The 18,696-nt window shown below is 36.0% G+C and overlaps 3 protein-coding genes across 5 annotated transcripts; 2 read left to right on the top strand and 1 right to left on the bottom strand.

Moving 5' to 3' along the window:
- Nucleotides 1–787: 787 nt before the first annotated feature.
- Nucleotides 788–4,950, bottom strand: LOC140825461 (uncharacterized). 2 transcript variants are annotated; one of them, XR_012116668.1, is made up of 3 exons: nt 4,258–4,950; nt 1,169–3,837; nt 788–1,060 (listed from the first exon to the last, which is right to left on the bottom strand). XR_012116668.1 is itself a non-coding variant. In XM_073187249.1 (2 exons), the coding sequence occupies exons 1-2, from the start codon at nt 4,279–4,281 to the stop codon at nt 1,462–1,464; spliced, it is 2,400 nt and encodes a 799-aa protein (XP_073043350.1). In that variant the 5' UTR covers nt 4,282–4,950; the 3' UTR covers nt 788–1,461. The 2 variants fall into 2 exon arrangements, 1 of the variants encoding a protein (XP_073043350.1); XM_073187249.1 differs by having other exon boundaries at nt 788–3,837.
- Nucleotides 4,951–9,276: 4,326 nt separating this feature from the next.
- On the top strand, nt 9,277–12,349 carry LOC140825465 (protein phosphatase 2C 50-like). 2 transcript variants are annotated; one of them, XM_073187256.1, is made up of 5 exons: nt 9,282–9,688; nt 10,014–10,840; nt 10,938–11,288; nt 11,377–11,482; nt 11,841–12,349. In XM_073187256.1, the coding sequence occupies exons 2-5, from the start codon at nt 10,130–10,132 to the stop codon at nt 12,173–12,175; spliced, it is 1,503 nt and encodes a 500-aa protein (XP_073043357.1). In that variant the 5' UTR covers nt 9,282–9,688; nt 10,014–10,129; the 3' UTR covers nt 12,176–12,349. The 2 variants fall into 2 exon arrangements, with proteins under 2 accessions (XP_073043356.1, XP_073043357.1); XM_073187255.1 differs by having other exon boundaries at nt 9,277–10,840.
- A 4,300-nt stretch (nt 12,350–16,649) lies between these two features.
- Nucleotides 16,650–18,220, top strand: LOC140825466 (diacylglycerol O-acyltransferase 3-like). Its single transcript, XM_073187257.1, has 2 exons — nt 16,650–17,219; nt 17,328–18,220. The coding sequence occupies exons 1-2, from the start codon at nt 16,866–16,868 to the stop codon at nt 17,946–17,948; spliced, it is 975 nt and encodes a 324-aa protein (XP_073043358.1). The 5' UTR covers nt 16,650–16,865; the 3' UTR covers nt 17,949–18,220.
- Nucleotides 18,221–18,696: the final 476 nt, after the last annotated feature.

Here is an 18,696-nt window from a genome sequence, read left to right on the forward strand (position 1 = left end):
AACCGTCATATTATATCCAATTAAAATAATTATTTAAATTAAAAAACTTTAATTTAAAAAACACCCAAGTTAAATGAATTTATGGTAATTTAATTTTTTCTATTAAATGAAAAGAGGTAGTTTGATTCAACTTCTTCGGAAATATTACTTAAACGATAAATTTTTTTATACCGTATTTCATGTACTACATACACTACCCTTCAATATCCTTTTGATTGAATATTAAAAATTAGGACAGGTAAATGATATGCGGTCGAAATGACGAGAAAGTGAAATATATATTGAGATGATAAACCGAAAATGCACTTTTGATCTCCACAAATTCAACCGAAAAAATACCCCCTTAAATTCAAATAACCCAAGTATCAAAAAATAATTGCAAAAAAAAAAAAACAAAACAAACAAAGCTATTCAAATTAATTAAAGAAAAAAACATCTTCCGTGTAAAACAATAATAAATATACGCAGCTCTTAATCCCAATGCCATAGTATTTGATATAATGTCAAATCACTCGAATTGAGGCCTCATAAAGTGTAACATTACGTGGTATCATATACGTATATGTGCAAAATATTGCGTCAATTCAACCAAAAAAAAATTCCATGAATTCATCCAAAATAGTCGAATTCAATTCAACGCAACTAGTAAAATAACCAAATGTCTCGATCCAGCAATTTTAAAAAACAAAATCTGCAGAGATTTTTTTAAAAAAGGAAAAAAAAAAAAAGACTAAAAGCTGCAAGCAAACTCAATGTCAACAGGATCGTGAATGCAATTTTTCCTCCAGGGATGGAAACTAAATATTTTTGGACAAATAGCAATAATTCAAAAGAAACTGTTGTTATCCATATAAGTAACAGAAAGAATAGTCGCACCTACACGACCAGTTCAACGATAACACTGTCAAGAGCGTCCTAAGCTAAAACCATGCACCAAATTGTAGAGAAACATGTAGACTGAGCAAGTATGTGTGCCTCTAATGCAAACATAGCTGCAACACATTGCTCATGCCCTCAAAATTCCTGGTCGAGCCAAAAAGAAAAACCTATCACTCGAATTCTGCAAAATGCTTCAGGTTAGTTTTTGCAAATCTGCACATTGGTCTTGGACAGTTAGTTGATCGTATAAAATCTATGCTAGGTCGTAAGTGTCCCAATTGAAAGTTACCTGATATTTGTTCTGCCCGAACACCAGCATTACCACCAAAAAGCCCAAAAAAAGTCCACACGCTTGAAAGTAGAGGTTAGGTCCCATAGCTTCGTTGACAATATCAATAGATCAAGGCTTGTTGAAGATTGTCGTAGCAGTACACGAAAAAGTAAACATGTGCTATGCATGGGCTAGAATCTGTACCTGGTTCCTGCTTTCCAAATAATCACATGATCTGACTACATAGATTACTACACTTTCCTTTTTTTTTAAACCTAATAAAATTCAATCCTACTGGAGATAGCCAAAGCTTAGTAATCTTCATCGTCCCCTTCGTCCAAGTCCACACACTCTTTTGGAGTACTTGTACCCTTGGGTATTGCGGATATACCTTTTTTTAGCTGATTCTGCTGGCCATTATTTCCAGATTCCATATCTGCTTTGCTCGGGTAATACAAATCATCAGGATTCATAGGTAAGGAAGCAGGATCGAGTTCAAAAGAACCTTCCGGTACACCCTCTCTTTCACCACCTTTCATTTTGTGACAGGGAACACGATGAGAAAATTTATAAAGATCGTTAGGCCCTATAAAAAACGAGCCACACTCGCTTTGGCTAGTTCTTTGAAAAAGGCTCACGAACCCTGTGATTTTGTCCAAGTAAACAACCTCGGCACCAACACCAGCAACAAAATTTGAGAGCACCTCCACAATTTCATATTTGAACTGGCGATTTTCTGGGTTGGAACTCCATCTCGTATCCCTGTTACTGAAAAGAGCCCAAGTTTCCCCGTTTCTTGGATAAATTATAAAAGAACGTCTTCCCTGCCCTTTTTCGTAGCACATTTGGTGTGAAAATAAAAGGCGGCTTGAAGTGGCTTCAGTTTCGCCAAACTTGAAGGAGCAACAAGAGATGGGTAACTGCTCCTCCATACATTTCTTGCTAGCTTCATCTTTAGGGTCAGCTTCAAGCCACGTATATCTCAATTTAAATGGAGATCTAGAAATCTCCTTCACCTTGGCATAGAATCTGGGCATGCTATCTAAGCCATCGTAGCAAGCCCATATTTGATTAACACGGAAAGTTTTTTCATCTCGATCATTATCAAAATTATGGAATTCAGTATCAGGACAGTGATACACTCCCACATCTGGATCATCACCAGAATATGGATCTTGGTCAGAATCACTTTCTACTTCAACAGTATCAGCATCAATGGGCAGCTTACCGCCGGATTCTCTCCTCTGCCTGACTTCTTCATCATGGTCAGCACCATTCTCCTGGAAGTTCCCTTCAGGATGGACAGTTCCCATTTGTTTGCCTTTTGACTTGGAGCAATCAGCACCCGTAGCAAAATTACTTTGAATGCCATGTGTGGAACCTTCACCACCAGAAACTTCCTTCTGTTCCTTTTCAATATCTTTTGGCAATTTCCTTGCTTGTGAACCCTCTGTACGGGAAGGAAAATCATCATCACTTTCGTTGTATACAACATGCTGCCTTTTCCGAGTTGATCTCCGAGGAAAATGGACGTCATTAGGTCCAGAATTCATCTCAATCGTTGAGTCGTTGAAATTTGCCCCACTGGACGCATATTCAACGTCAGATTCACTCGAGGCATCAAAACTTTCACTAGATTCCACTGCCTGCTTCTGACCCCTCTTTCTGTCCCTCTTCCCAACCTTGCGTTTTAGATCTCCTGATTCTTTAGTAACTGCATCCCCATTGGATGTCCCAACTGCCTGGGCATCTCCAGAACCACTTCCTGTCTGGATCCCTTGTTCTGGTTGAACTGTTCTCCTGCGGTCATTGCTCCGTGAATCAGTATTTGCTGGAGAAGATCCTTTTCTAATTTGAACACCCACTTTAAAGTTGCCCCCCTTTTCTTGAAAAGCAGAGGGTTGATTCGAGCTGGGTTTTGAAGGCATATGTTGAGTGCTATTGGGTCCACACTTGGATCCCAAAGGAATACCTTGAGAACTTATTTCACATGCCATGAAATCCTTTGAGCATTTCTGGCAGCGAAGAGATCTGTTCACAAATTTCCTTAGGTACTTGAATCTACAACTACAAAAAGGACATGAAGTCCAGAAACTTTCCTGCGAGACAGAGGAGCTTGACCCTGCTGCTTGATGCAGATTCAGGCTGGTGAAACCATTGGTGGTAACACTGTTATGAGCTCTGTTCGTGTTGTTAAATTGAAAATTTCTATTTATGTGGTGAGTCGGTGGATATCCTGGCGCAGATCTACTCGAAACTCCAATCTTACTGTCATACAAAGACTTTTTTGTGGGGTCCGAAAGCACTGCATTTGCTTCACAAATCAACTTAAAAGCAGCCTCAGCACCAGGAAACCGATTCTTATCAGGATGAAGAAAAAGAGCAAGCCGCCGATATTGTTTCTTGACAGCCGACTCATCAGCCAACTTTTCAACTTGGAGAATTTCGTACCAGTCCTTTTCAGACCCCAAAACCCTTTTTAGAGATGAACAGTGAACATCACAGATGGTTATCAGCTGAGAAATATTCTCAAGTTCAGGGTAAATATTTTGCGCCTTCTTAGCAATTCTTCGAGCCCCATCAAAGTCATTTTTCTCCATCTTCTGCTCAGCGATCTCCATGGCCCGAATGGCCTCATCTTTGTTGCATTCCATTGCTCTGTCGTGGAAATAGAAATCCAAATGATCCTGACACAAAGTCAATCGAATGCTTATGATCTTCACTTCAGAGGCCACCGATCATTTCAATAATTAAACTCTGAAACCACATTGCAGACATAAATTTGGTAAAAAAAAAATCAAGTTAAAGATTCCGGAAGCTTAGTGTTCCTTCTTTCTAAAATGAAAAAATTCAAACATGTTCAAGCAATAGATATAGGTTAGATAATAGCATGCCGATGCTTATACAAGAGGGAAAGACTATAATATAGGAGTCGAGCAATATAATAATTTCCATCTTGCATTTTTATCTTAACGAGACATCTGAGATGTGGTAAATAAATGACATACACAGAGTTTAAACAGAAGTATCAAACTCAATTGATCACCTGCAACATGAGACAAGAACAGAGCCTATCATTCCAGCTTATTAAAAGGCGTAAGGCATACCTCAATGCAATGAGGCACAGACATAGCGCACAAGCACACGTGCAAGTTACGAAAGAAAATAAATTGGCATCCTTCGCACGATCAATGCAGCTAACAAGTAATGGAAATAACACACTCGAATAAAAGAGGTTGATAGAAAATGTGAGAAAGATATTTTGACCATGCTACAACAGTGAATCAGTGATACTGAAACAGTTTAAGCTCACTACTAAGATTGAGTAAAAATCCACAAAAAAACAAAAACTCGGCACATCGCAGATATGAAGATAGTCTTAAAAAATTATAAATAGAATTTAAAAAAATACAAATCACCGCCCCATTCCGCATCAACTAGTGCCAGTAACAACTCCCAAGAATAAAACAAGATAACCAAATCTCCCTTCCCCCCTAAATCCTCGAGAACTACCCTACTTTCAGATTCATACAGTCTACAGACACTCATCCAACCAGAATGTATCAACGCTCCAGTAATCTATCATGTAAAAGAAACTTTGGCCCATCAATCCACAGTGTAGGAGAAATATAATTTAAAAAAACAGAGCCAAAAACCAAGGAACACATCGATCAGAAAACCCTAAAAGTGAGTAACCCGCAACTCAAACCGCAAAAATCATTAACAAAAGCAGCAAACCGCGAAAAATTAGAAACTCAACCGACGCACAAAAACCAAAGAAAAACTTGTACAAACCAAATACGTACATGCAGATATACATTAATACATACGCACCCAGCGACGATTCAGTGAAAGAGATGCAAGAACAAGAGCACTTCCATTGTATCAGGAGAGAGGAATTTTTTCAGTGGCTAGAAAATTATGTCCGCAGAAAAGAGAGGGAAGAAAAAGGAGGGAAACAATTGTATTTTTGTGAAGGGAGATGAGAAAGGACGAAGGGACCCCGAATTCTTCTGAAATATCATATGCCCCAAATTTGTGTGTGTTTTCACAAGCAATGAAGAATCAGGGTTTTCGTGATCGTCGACGGCGAGCTATACATACATATAGCAATCGATGGATCTTCCAATCGAATTGGGCTTAGTCCTAAATTCGATTTTTATTGGGCCGGCCCAATGGGCCTATAAGTTTTTGGAACTCCAACTCAACTTTAGAAAATATTCAAAAGATTTTAGTTACATCGTACACGAGACCAGAGGTGAGCAATATTTCGGTTCAATCGAATTAATCAACTTAACCGAGCCAATTCGGAAATTCGGTTCAGTTATTTCAGAAATTCGGTTTTCAAATTAAAAAAAATCGGTTATATCGGTTAATTCGGTTCGGTTACGATTTTCAAAATTTTGAAATCGGTTAACCGAATTAACCGATATAATAAATATTATTGTTTAATAACATTTTGATTTTGTGTTTTTATGCATTTGTGTAGACTGTAATGTTCAAGAAAAAAGTACATATCCGACCGAATTAAACGATTTTAATTCGGTTCGGTTTTCATCAGTTATGAAAATTAATTCGGTCATTTCGATTATGGCGAAATATTTGGTTCGATCCGGTTATGGCTAATTATACAAAGACAAAAACTTGTGTGAGACGGTCTCATTGATCATATTTGTGAGACGGATCTCTTATTTGAGTCACACATGAAAAGTATTACTTTTTTATGCTAAGAATATTACTTTTTATTGTGAATATGAGTAGGGTTGTCTCACAGATTATGATCCGTGAGACGGTCTCACATGAGACTCATTCTTATACAAAACCATGAGGTCATTGTTCTTGTTTGAAGTGATGGAGGGATGAGCGAAAAATTATTGCAAAAATTAAAATATTAATTAGTGAAAACTCATATGAGATTGTCTTGTAAATCAATTTTGTGAGACATATCACATAACTAACTCTATCCAATAAAATATATTAATTTTTATGTCAAAAATATTATTTTTTATTCTAAATATAGACTATATCAATATCTCTTGCATAATAAATCTTACTCGTTAATTAGTCGAACCAGCAAACCGGATTCAAAGTACAATCGTAGTTGTCAGTTCAATCATAACAATGCAATATATGTTGAAATCATTTAAACCAAAATCAACAAAAACGGGCATGCTTTAATAGTTCACATAATTATCGCTCCTTATCATATGTCTTCACATAATGACATCAACTTTGTTAGTAATAAGAATCGAATATATATTTTTTAACCATGAAATTAATAATAAAATAAAATAACAAAATTTAATAAAAAAACGTAAAAGTGGATTTTTTCATGATATTAAAAGTAGACACAAATATAAATGACAGCTACGAAATATGAATATTGAATGACTTCGTGCACTCTGACTTTTTTTTTATATATAAATATAGATATAAAAAGAGATGATATTTCTATAAACAAGTCTCGAATGTTAGTCCATTAGCTTGGGAATATAATTTTCAAATTTTTGACATATTGTACAAGCTTCGGTTTCTCGACTTTTCCACTGCACGGTTGATAGAAATGCTAGTACATAAAATAAGTTTTGTAATCATAGAAAATAATTCAAGTTTTTAAAACGCAAGCTGTAAATATGGAACCTCTAATACATATTTATTCTTTCTTGACCCTGTCCCTAGCTGACCCTATCTTGCAGGATATTTTTTTTATTTAGATGAGAGATGACCACTTGATTGGACAAAACAAGACCCGGGTTGTTGAATCCACGAGGTCTCATTGGTAAGTGCTACAAGATCTCGTGCGCTTCTTATTACATCAGTCTTGCCCCCGAATGGTTTTTCATCGCCCTCTTCAAGACAGGTGAGTTCTACGATGACGAACTCAATGAAGCAAGTTATAACGATCCTGCTACTGCGAAAAAACAATATGAACATGCTCTTTTTTCTGTTACCTCAGGAAGGAAATAAATGCAATATTCCCAACATCGCAATTGGATCTGTCTATTTATTTATCTCTTAACTCGAAATAGGAGCAAGTTTTAAGAAATACCGAAATTTTCTATTTGATCTTTTATCCGTAAATATGACGAAACCGGTATCCGAACCACCCCTTCAAGTGCTAGTGTACAAGAAGTAACATTATGCAAGCAACTAATTAAGTGAGAGGAGCAATACCAATCTTGTCATCAACTGCCTCCACTGGAAGTAATTGGGCTTCCAAAGATGTTTTATTTCTTATGATCAGAAACTGCCCACGACGACGCGGACTGCTTGGTCTCACAGACAAATCTTCTCTGTTAGACGAAATTTTCCAAGCATAAACAAAAATAAGGAGAAGCTGGCAACAGATGGTTTGGAAACAGCCATTCAACGATGCGCACACACTTCATCTCAGGTTTGGCCACATCAGAATACGTACTCCATTTGTACGAATAACCAAATAAATTAGTAAATGATTAAAGTTCTCCCCAGAATGCCACGGCTGAGGATTCCCAGTGGAAGAGCACCACTCATGGACTTTTAGGGGGTTGATTTCTAAATATGTTAAGAGTACAAGGGTTCATAGAGAAATTGGAACATTATTTTAAATGTAAATTCATTTATTTATGACCCGACACATAAATTGCATACACTACACGTATTTTGGTTTTTTAAGGGGAAAAATAAATTTAATTACAATATTTTTTTGATGGCCATAAGAATTTGGAAGGGCATAGTTGAAGGTTTAAATATTGTACCTTTTGTCTATGTGCTAATTCAGTGTAGGCATCAATTATATAAAAAATTCATTGTATGAAATTTTGTATTCAAGAAATCTACAAAATAAATTTTTATCTAAAAACCCTATTTTACCGATTCGTCGTACCAGAAAGCCATTCGAGTTTTGATTGAGCACATAATTTTCTTTCTATATCAAATTGAGTAGGTCTCTTGTGAGACAGCCTCACGAATATTTATCTGTAAGAAGGGTCGACCCTATCAATATTCAAAATAAAAAATAATAGCGTAAAAAATAATATTTTTTTTATCTATTTTAATGGATGACCAAATAAAAAATATATTTCACAAAATATGACCCGTGATACCGTCTCACACAAATTTTTGTCTTTTAACTTTGCACATTTTCTGTGATAAACATGTATGTAATATAAATTTTCTTTTTATTTAAATAAATTAGGTTTATTTTCTGTAGTAAATTATAAAAACTATGAGGCGCATCACCCAAAAAAAAATGTACGCTGAAATAATTTTTGAAAAATCAAAGTCACCACCAGACTATATTTGAGATTTTGATTAAACTAAAACAAAATCTGATATTAAAAAACATATAAAACTGATTTTTTTCAAGTGATTATTAAATAATTGCGTCTTTTCGAAGTTGCAAACACTCGCTTATTGCAAACCTAAAAAAAAAAACCTGAGTTTACACTTTTATAATATAATAATAATAATAATAATAATAATAATAATAACTACCTAGCTTGATTCTGCGATACTCAAACATCTGTACAACATAATATTTTTGAGACAATTCTTTTATTAAATAGATATTATTTCTTAAAATATTGCTACAATCAATATTTTCCATGACAGAATAAATTACGTAGCTCGCATTATGAAAATGAGAATGAAAATCCAATATGATTTTGGTAAGAGATTGTTCTAAGGTCAACAGAAATCCAAATCTATTTATATTTTTTTAAAGAAGTCTGAACTTCTAAAAATTCAATCTTGACACACAAGTATTGGCGTGTCTGTCTATTTAGGAAAAACCTAACTTTGATTAGTATAAAATATTAACATATTATTTTAAAAACAACATTTTTAATATGCATAAAATAAACTAAACGCGAGAAGGAAGAGAGCATCAATCAGTTCAAACTCCGACATACTATATTGGTGACACCTGGTTGTACAAATGTCAACATATGGGGCCCAGATGGACCGCGGGATTCGACACGGAAACCCCCTGCGCTTGACACATAATTGTTTCAGTTCCTTTCAAACTCTTAAAACAAAATATACAAAGAATCTATCTTTTTGTAGGTCTTCAATTCAAATTAAAATGTGTCATCTATTCTGAAACGGTAAGCGGCCCACCCCACCTCTTTCTTCCTTCTACGATTGAGTAATTTTATGTTTTTGGGTTATTTTAATCTTTATTCTTTTTTTTTCGTGCTTTGTAAATGAGGTTGCAGTATTTTTTTATTTTTTATTTTATTTTTTTGTTTGGGGGGTGTGAGTTAAATGTATTTATTTCTTCTTCTTTTTTTCTTGGAAAGGTGATAGGTGTCCCGAATCCCTAGCATTATTTCTCTAATAATATTGACTGGGTGACGTGTGGGGATTAAAAACTGGATTTTTCAACACTTGGAGGCGAAGGGCTACAAAAGTGGCCATTTTTAATCAACATTTTGAGTGGGGTTTCCTTTTCCTGATATTTTTCATTATTTTACTTAAATTTGGAGCTTTCAAGAATGGTATTAATATTCTGTTGAAGGGCACCTCCTCGTATTAATGGAGCCTTTTTTATAGCTTGTAAGTTCTGTTCTGATTACCTTTTTATTTTCCTGTTCTCTTCCTCGAGAAGATGCTCAACATTTTGTGTGGGAATTTTCCTGAATTTGTTTTCCCTGTTTCTTCCCCCCTTAGAATCGATTGCTTTTTTTATACTTTCTTTACTTAATCGATTCTCTTTTCTTTAGTTGATCTCTCGTTCTGATTTTCTTGGAACCCTCATGTGATTTTTCTTTCTGAATTTGGCATCGAATTCGAACCGTGCATATCGGTAGAAATTCTTGGTGGAGTAATTTGTTAAGATTTATCTGGTGATTGATGGATGAAATAACTCCTGTAATTTCAGTCTCCTTTAAGCTGGGAAATCTAATTAATGAGGACTCAGTGCTCACGACTTGTGTTGATATTACTGGGATTGAGCTCATATCCAAGTCCTCGAGAAGTTTGTTGTTGGAACCATCTATGGCTAAACTACCCATGTCCATTGAAAACATAAGCTTTACTTCTAGTGTTCCACTAGATGGAGTTGTCACCAAGAATGAGTCGAATTTCGATGAACCGAGTATTGACGTAGCCGATCTTTCTGCAATTAACAGGGAAGATGAGGGTAGTGTCGTACTGAGTGACCCTATTAATCAAGAACTCAGGAAAGGTGGGTTTATACCATTCGACATTGACTCGATTCCGGGGATTATAGATTGTGGATACGAATCAAATGGGACTATCACGCCATGCGTTGATGAGTGCAAAGTGTTGGAGGTTGATTTAGGGCCGATAGCACTTAGTTTCTTGAATAAGGATTGCAATGGTTCTTATAGTATCAATTCATCCGATTCTGGGGAATCGTTGGTGGAGTCATTTGCAGTAGAAGATCTTGTTTTGGTAGGAAAGAACGGTGAGGCGATGGTTATGCTTGACTTGAGTAAAAGAATTTCGGAATCCCTTTTCGAGGTTTCCAAAGAAACAAAAATAAATAAGCTTAATTTTCCACCGGTTTGGGGATTGGTGTCGATTCAAGGAAGGAGGTCTGAGATGGAAGATTCTGCGGTGGCTTTACCTAGATTCTTGAGATTACCTTCCCAAATGCTGAGTGATAACCCTCAGTTATGTTCATCAGATCAAGATTCAACCGTCCACCTATTTGGAGTTTATGACGGACATGGAGGTTCGCAGGTAACATTCGTTACTCTTCGCCGTTTTCTTGCCATTGATTTTGCCACGTAGTATGTTTCCATCAATAAATTTAACATAGTCAATTTTGGGTGCATAGGTTGCAAACTATTGCAAAGAGCGTCTTCATATAGCCTTAACCGAGGAGATCGATAAATCCAAACAAAATTTTAATTATAATTATGTTGGATATAGCTGGAAGGAGCAATGGATGAAGATTTTTCTCAATTGTTTTCAAAAAATAGATGATGAAGTTGGCGGTTCTCCCGAAATCGAAGGAGATATCACCTCTGACTCGTTAGTGGTTCCACCCATTGCGCCGGACTCCGTTGGATCTACGGCTGTGGTGGCGATAGTCTCTTCGACCCAAATCATTGTTGCGAATTGCGGTGATTCGAGGGCAGTCCTGTGTCGTGGGAAAGTAGCCGTGCCCTTATCTACAGACCATAAGGTTAGGCTCGAGTTTGTCCAAATCATATATATTGTGCTGATGATTTTATATGTTGTTGCAAGATTTAACCCTTCATTACTGTTTTCAGCCTCACAGAGAAGATGAGTACGAAAGGATAGAAGCTTTGGGAGGCAAGGTTATTAACTGGAATGGATATCGAGTTTCGGGTGTCCTCGCGGTGTCAAGATCCATTGGTATGTTCTTTCTATACATAGTGAAGAAGTAACTCTGTCTACCCATGCTCGAAATTCGAGCTGAGTTGATATCCTCGGGGCTGTTTCTCGGTCTTCGATACATATAATAAAATGGACAAATGAGAATGGCATGAACTTTATGGTAGCATCTTGTTGGGAGTTTTGGCTATTTTCGGCTCAGTAGATTTTTAGGGTTCTCTAGCAATGATGATGCCATATGGTTTGGATCTAGAACTTTTAAGATGCAAAGTGTTCAATGAATTTTCTAGCACGTATACTACATATAAACATGTTCATGTTCACTTTGCAGACAAAGGTAAACCCTATTAACACCTCCAAACATTTCTTTTCCATGTAGGCGATAGATATTTGAGTCCTTACATTATAGCAGATCCAGATATAACGTTCCATCCTCGAGCGAAAGAGGACGAGTGCCTTATTCTAGCTAGTGACGGTCTTTGGGACGTGATGACTAACGAGGAGGCTTGTGATTTGGCTAGAAGGCGAATACTACTCTGGCACAAAAGAAACGGCGGTACCATTTCCAAAGATAGAGGCGAGGACGCCGATCCTGCGGCACAAGATGCAGCTAACTACCTTTCACAGGTTGCTTTCCAAAGGGGAAGCATAGACAACATCTCTGTAGTCGTGGTGGATTTGAAAGCCCCGCGGAAGGTAAAAAAGAAGGTGTAAACTGTTCTAATACATTACTTTGATACTTTGACAGGCTATGTAAGAAAGATGAGATCGTTAGGCCAACTCTTGTTTTAAAGTTAAATCTCATCTTCACTTTAGTTGCTCTGCACATTACTTGTCTTGACTTGTATATTCTTTTATTAGTGAAAACGAGGGAGTTTTTATTCATTTCTTTTCAAGGTATTGTTCTACATTTTGATTAAAACAAAAACAAAGGTTTAACTATCTGATTGAATTTTTGGGAGGATTCGAAATGCATAGATTTTAAATGATTGTCTACAGGTTGAGTTTTTGAAATCGAACCAAATACTTTTTTTTGCGTTCATACGCGATTTCTTTTTTAAGAATAATTATGTTGAAAACTATTTGAAATCATTAATTGCTATTATTTTTAATTAAGATGTGATATGATGTAAAAAAATCAGGATGTAACTTGTTGTGGGATAAATATAGTGTTGATTCTAAAAATTAATTTGTACGCTAGATAACAAATATTGGTGATTTAGAAAATGGTTACATCTTCATACCAAATTAGCTAGGATCAAGTCAGATTCTTCAAGAGCAGATAAAAATTTGTGTGAGACGGTATCACGGATTGTATTTTGTGAGACATATTTTTTATTTGGATCATCCATGAAAAAATATCACTTTTTATGTTCAGATTATTACTTTTTATTGTGAATATTGGTAGGATTTACCCGTCTAACAGATAAAGATTCGTGAGATCATCTCCCAAGATACCTACTCTTAAAAATATTTTTTGGAGATTTTTTACGTAGATAAACTTTTTTATTCGTACTATAAAATCTCATTATGAAAATCTTGAAATAATGAAGAAAACAGTTACATAATTTTATTTAATCATAAACCGTCTTCACGTGATACGTACAAAAAAACATGTCAATTTATATAGAACATGCTCATATATATCGGAAAATTTGGGTTCAGTCTCCAACCGTCATTTTTTTTTGTTCAGTCTTTAGGTATTTTTTTATTACCACATTTCCACATGAAGTGTACCACATTTTGTATGACATAGTACCACAATTTTGTGGATAGGGAGTAAAGCCAAAGAAATTTTTTGATTGGAGATTTTTCAATAACTTCCCTTATAAATATTTACAAAAAAATAAAGGATTAACATAAATTAAAATATTATATTGCCAAAAATGGATAAATATTTCAGGAAAAAAATGAAATTAACATAACTAAAGACATCACATTGCCTAAGGAGTAAGAAAATCAGATCGAAATATTTATTGACAATACAACTTGCCAAAAACAAAACAAAAAAACACGGATGTGAACGTCTGAACGATGAATTTTGCTTCAAATATCTAAAAAAACTCGTAGCAGGGTCGTGAATTTTGTTTGTTGGACATTTATAATTAAAATAACTTATTTTTTATTTGATCTTCTAATTTCATTTGCTTTATTTGATCTTGAGGTGATCTCAACGTGAAAAAAATTCATATTACTCGTACCAATTTTACTATCGACTACAAAATGCATAATAAAAAAAAAAAAAACCAATTGGAGGTATCTGTTTTACAAATATATAACTATATATGCTTTAAAGCACGTAGAAAAACCCAAAAAAACACAACCAACTTGAAGTTCAAGAAATTATTTCTAAAAAAAAAGTGAACCCCACCCCCAGGGCCAGAGTTGCCCCAAGCTCGGACATGAAGAGAGTTAAATCAGAGTTATGTACCGTCAGCAGGTATCCAGAAGAGAAGTTGGCAGAAAAAATCTCCATAAAAGGAGAGCCGAGACTCGATCTCTCACTAACATAGATTAAAGTATCCTTCACTCCAAACACTTATCACACGACCTATGCCCCTAAGGGCTCAAGAAATGATTTGTAGCTTGTTGTTACCTCTTCTCTGCGTTTCTGAAATTTGGCTCTTGAATCACGAACAACAGCAGCAAAAGATCAAGTCGAGGCAAGGAAGATCCTTTCTCCGCAAGACGAAATTGCCCGTATCAAAATGCTATACGTTTCAAGCAATCGTCCCCAAGATACAACGACTTCAAGTCAAAACTTTGCAGCACTACAAAGCCTTGATATCAGCGAACAAAAATATGCAATTGCTTTCTAAGTTTTTTTTTTTTCAAAAATTTGTGCAGCAATATGACAAGAGGAGAGACCACAAAAATTCAGCAACCTTACAAAATGAATGGAGGGATTATTTATAGATGATCACCGGTTGTTTTGAAGAGACATGTTTCTTCAGACCGGATGTAATGAGGAGACACACTTCTAGACAAGGGGTACATTGGTTGGGGCAACAGCAGCCTTCAAAGCATGCCTAGACCATCAAGAGCCGCGCAAAACGTTTGGTGCGCTCACGACCAGACATGCGCGCGCACAGTAGGGCACGCGCGCCCTGCACTGTCAGGTGCGCGCATTTCACAGTAGGGCGCATCAAGAGCCGCGCAAAACGTTTGGTGCGCTCACGACCAGACATGCGCGCGCACAGTAGGGCATGCGCGCCCGCGCGAGTAGCTGCGCGGCCGCGCGCCCTGCACTGTAAGGTGCGCGCATTTCACAGTAGGGCGCGCGGGTTCTGGCCCGATGCTCGAATTCTAGTGACATGCGCGCGTCCGCGCGGGATGTGGCGCCCCCGCGCGCCCAGTTCTGTCCGAGTGCGTGCACCATGCACACTCTTGTGCATCTTTGTTGAGTTAAAATTTAGTTTCCAAATAAATTTGGTCTAAAAAGATTAACTTTGGTCAAAGACCGCACCGCACCGAGACGAGACGATCGCGCGCGCGTTTCACCGAGACACAGCCTATGAGCGTCTTCCCCCTTCTAAAAACTTCTGGTACCCCTTGGGGCCCAAACCCTTGTCTCAACTTGGAGCTTATTAGGGAAACTTCATGTGGTGATTTTCTCAATGTGGGACAAGCCATCTTGAGACATCCCACTTCCCTACACAACTCAACGCCTCTTCATTATTCATTTATCCAACATAGCTTTTATGTTGGTTTGAAACATAGAAAAAGAAACCGTCAACGTGTTTTTTACTTTTTTTTAATATTATGTATGATAAATGATTCTGAATAGAGTGAGTTGGGTTAAATATGTATGATAATAAATTATTATAAATATTAGTTATCATTTTATATTTATATAAATATAACTTCTTCTTTATTAAACAAATCAAGTTTATAATTCTATCACAACGCTGGCCAGATTTGATACATAATAATAATTTATTATCTTACTTCAAATTTAATTAATCAAATTAAATGTTTTATTTACCAAATATCATTTCAAGTTTCACTCAATATTTCAAAAATAGCAACATTATTTTTATCATATTCAAATCAACTAAACACGATACAACACGTCATTATTTCAAATAAGAGTAGATTTATTGTGAAATGATCTCACGAATATTTATCTGTGAGATATATAAATCCTATCGATATTATTTCAAATAAGAGTAAACACAATCAACTATGTCATATTCAAATCAACTAACACAATACAACATGTCATTATTTCAAATAAGAGTAGATTTATCGTGAAACGGTCTCACAAATCTTTAGCTGTGAGACGTGTCAATCCTACCGATATTCACAATAAAAAATAATAATACTTTTAGCATAATAAATAATATTTTTTCATTAATTACCCAAATAAGATATCTGTCTCACAAAATACGACCCGTGAGACCGTCTCACACAAGTTTTCGTCTTCAAATAATAAGTTCGAACGAAAAACATCACGCTCAATATGATAAAAACAATAGAGTATGTCTTTTGTGAGAAGGTCTCACAAATCTTGATCTGTGAGGTGGGTCAAGTCTATCGATATTCATAATAATACTTTTAGCATAAAACATAATAAATTTTCACGGATGACGGGTCAAGTCTACCAATATTCACAATAATATTTTTAGCATAAAAAGTAATATTTTTTTACGGATGACCCAAATAAGATATCCGTCTCACAAAACACGACCCGTAAGATCTTCTCACACAAGTTTTTGCCAAAAAAATAATAATATACAATATCAGTTTTTTATATTTAAAATTAATTACACATATAATATAATAAACAATATATTTATAATGTATTATCACGTGAAAAAAACGTGATAAAATAAAAATTCAAACAAAAATTTAAAGTTTATATTATATTAAAATTTTAAGATACATTATGTGCCTAAAAATCAATAGTAAAATATTAAGAATATATATTACTATTCACGTAATAGAAAATTTCTCAAAAAAAGATTCAATAATTTCACGTGGATCATAATCCTGACGTCAAATGAATCCAGCGGCTCGGATCCTCCCAAAACGCGTGTAGGACATGGAAGAGCGCGTGTAAAGGCGTAACCGCTTGGCGCTCTGCACACACCAATCCATGTAGGATAATTTAACGATGATCTGACACGTGTACGGGCAGGATGATTGCTTCAAGCAAGATGACTCCTACTATATTATAAAAATGGCAGATAATCCTTCTCCTTGGCCACAATCAATCGACAAAACAATCCGATATAATCAAGAGAATTCACATAGATTTTGTGTTTCAAAGGGATTCTTCCCAAGGGATAGCTGAGATTATCATTCTTCTTCGTACGTAGTTTCAGCCTTACCCTTAAGAGGAACTTCCCGTCTATTGATCAATACAGCACAGAACAATTCGCAGTGCAAGAAAGCGATATCAATGGAGGCTTCACGGTTGATTTTCAGGCAACCCCCCTGTTTGTATTCTTCGCATTCTTTCAGAGAATCGAAGTACTGCGGTGGAAGAGGAGTATTTCCTGGATTTTATGATCATGGTTCTGTGCAATATTATCACAACCGCAGTGCCAAATCTAGTTGCGAGGTTTCATCCATGGGGGTGATTAGATGTGAACTGGTGGTGAAGGAAGGCAAGGGCCCGATGAAGATTAAGAAGCAGATGAAGTTGCTCAAGGGACTCTCCAGGGATTTATATGCTTTCTGTCAGATGGGTTTTGGATTGGATTCTAATCTTGATCAAGATTTGCTTCATCAGGTCAAAGGCACTTCCATCTCGGTATGATTTTGTAAACCTCCTAGATTATGTATTATTTGGTTGAGTACACCTTAAATCACGTTTTTCCATGGTGGATTAATGATCATGTGAAAAAAAACTTGTGTTCAGGAAACGGCTGATCGTTTACTGGAACAACTTGAGAAGCTCAGGGCGGAGAAGCAGCTGGAGAAGAAAAGGAGACGAGAACATAAGAAGCAGATGCGGAACAGCCTTAATCTCGTCCAAATGTCATCCAGTTCTTCAGAATCATCAAGTGACAGTGAATGTGGCGAGGTAATCGACATGAAAGGCCTTAAACTCGCACAGCCGAAGCAAGAGGAGGAAGTCCTGCCACCAGTTCTTCAGAATTATTCACCGATTTCACCATCTCCATTTTCTGCAAGCGAGGCTACACTTCCAACGGAGATTACATCACTCGGAAACTCGCTGAAAGCCACCTTGGAGACCGAGTGTTCGAGTAAACTCGAGGTATGCATGGGTGGAAAGTGCAAGAAATCGGGAGCAGAGGCCGTTCTTGATGAATTTAAGAAAGTTGTGGGGATTGAAGGCGCAGTTTCGGGGTGCAAATGCATGGGTAAATGCAAGGATGGCCCCAATGTAAGGGTTCAGAGCGGTGAAGTTGGCAATAATCCGTTGTTCATCGGTGTGGGTTTGGATGATGTAGATATGATCGTGTCCAATTTGCTCGGAGAGAATAGGGAACAGCCTGGCTTTGCTGCTGCAGCTTGAGTCTTGGATACGTTAATTCTAGTTTCTTGAATTACCTGTAAATTGTAAATACTAGATATATATTGGGATTTGGAGGTTGAATTTTAGGGCTCCCCTGTTTTTATTGGATTTCCGTTCTCTTATTGATTTTGTTCAAATTTATATGTAGTCTGTTTTAGGAGTGTGGTTAACATGGCCCACTCACGGGGCTTCCGTGAATTTGCTGAGGGTGATACTATCTGGAGTCAATTGTTACTGTACTTTTGTTATAAATTTATAAGTAATTTGTATCTTGTCATTGGTAGTTCGAAAAATAAATATGATCCAATTAAGTTTTTGAAAACTAGTTTTCTGTGTATTTATATGTATCGAGAAAAAAAAATTTATATGAGGCGGTTCTGTGTTTGTATTTGGTGAGATGGAATTTTTATTTGAATTATTTATGAAAAAATATTTTATTTTTTATATTAAATGTATTATTTTTTATTATGAATATAGAGAAACACATATTTTTCGAAAAATAATTTTATTTTTATTATTTAGTTGGCTATCCTGTCGCTTTTCTCTCCAGCTGGACATTTAATCTCCACGCTTTCTAAAACATATTTTTAGATAAACTGAAGTGTCAAAACAATTGATTAATTAATTTGTCTAAAAAATATTCACAATTGTTTTCCAAGAATGTGTGATCGTTCCTACAATATTAATTTAATAATTATACAAGTTTGTATCTGTATAAAATTAACGAAAAATACTTGGATTTATAAAA

This window comes from Primulina eburnea, chromosome 3 (genome assembly GCF_022965805.1).
Source record: "Primulina eburnea isolate SZY01 chromosome 3, ASM2296580v1, whole genome shotgun sequence".
NCBI classification, from domain to species: Eukaryota; Viridiplantae; Streptophyta; class Magnoliopsida; order Lamiales; family Gesneriaceae; genus Primulina; species Primulina eburnea.

What these genes read in the sequence shown, in the direction of transcription:
- LOC140825466 (XM_073187257.1), top strand. Translation starts at nt 16,866, where the DNA reads ATGGAGGCTTCACGGTTGATTTTCAGGCAACCCCCCTGTTTGTATTCT. An exon ending in TCAAAGGCACTTCCATCTCG is followed by an intron (nt 17,220 to 17,327) that starts GTATGATTTTGT and finishes ACTTGTGTTCAG; the next exon opens with GAAACGGCTGATCGTTTACT.
- LOC140825465 (XM_073187255.1), top strand. Translation starts at nt 9,986, where the DNA reads ATGGATGAAATAACTCCTGTAATTTCAGTCTCCTTTAAGCTGGGAAAT. An exon ending in CCTTATCTACAGACCATAAG is followed by an intron (nt 11,289 to 11,376) that starts GTTAGGCTCGAG and finishes TACTGTTTTCAG; the next exon opens with CCTCACAGAGAAGATGAGTA. An exon ending in CGCGGTGTCAAGATCCATTG is followed by an intron (nt 11,483 to 11,840) that starts GTATGTTCTTTC and finishes TTTTCCATGTAG; the next exon opens with GCGATAGATATTTGAGTCCT.
- LOC140825461 (XM_073187249.1), bottom strand. Translation starts at nt 4,281, where the DNA reads ATGTCTGTGCCTCATTGCATTGAG. An exon ending in CTGTGCCTCATTGCATTGAG is followed by an intron (nt 3,838 to 4,257) that starts GTATGCCTTACG and finishes ACTTTGTGTCAG; the next exon opens with GATCATTTGGATTTCTATTT.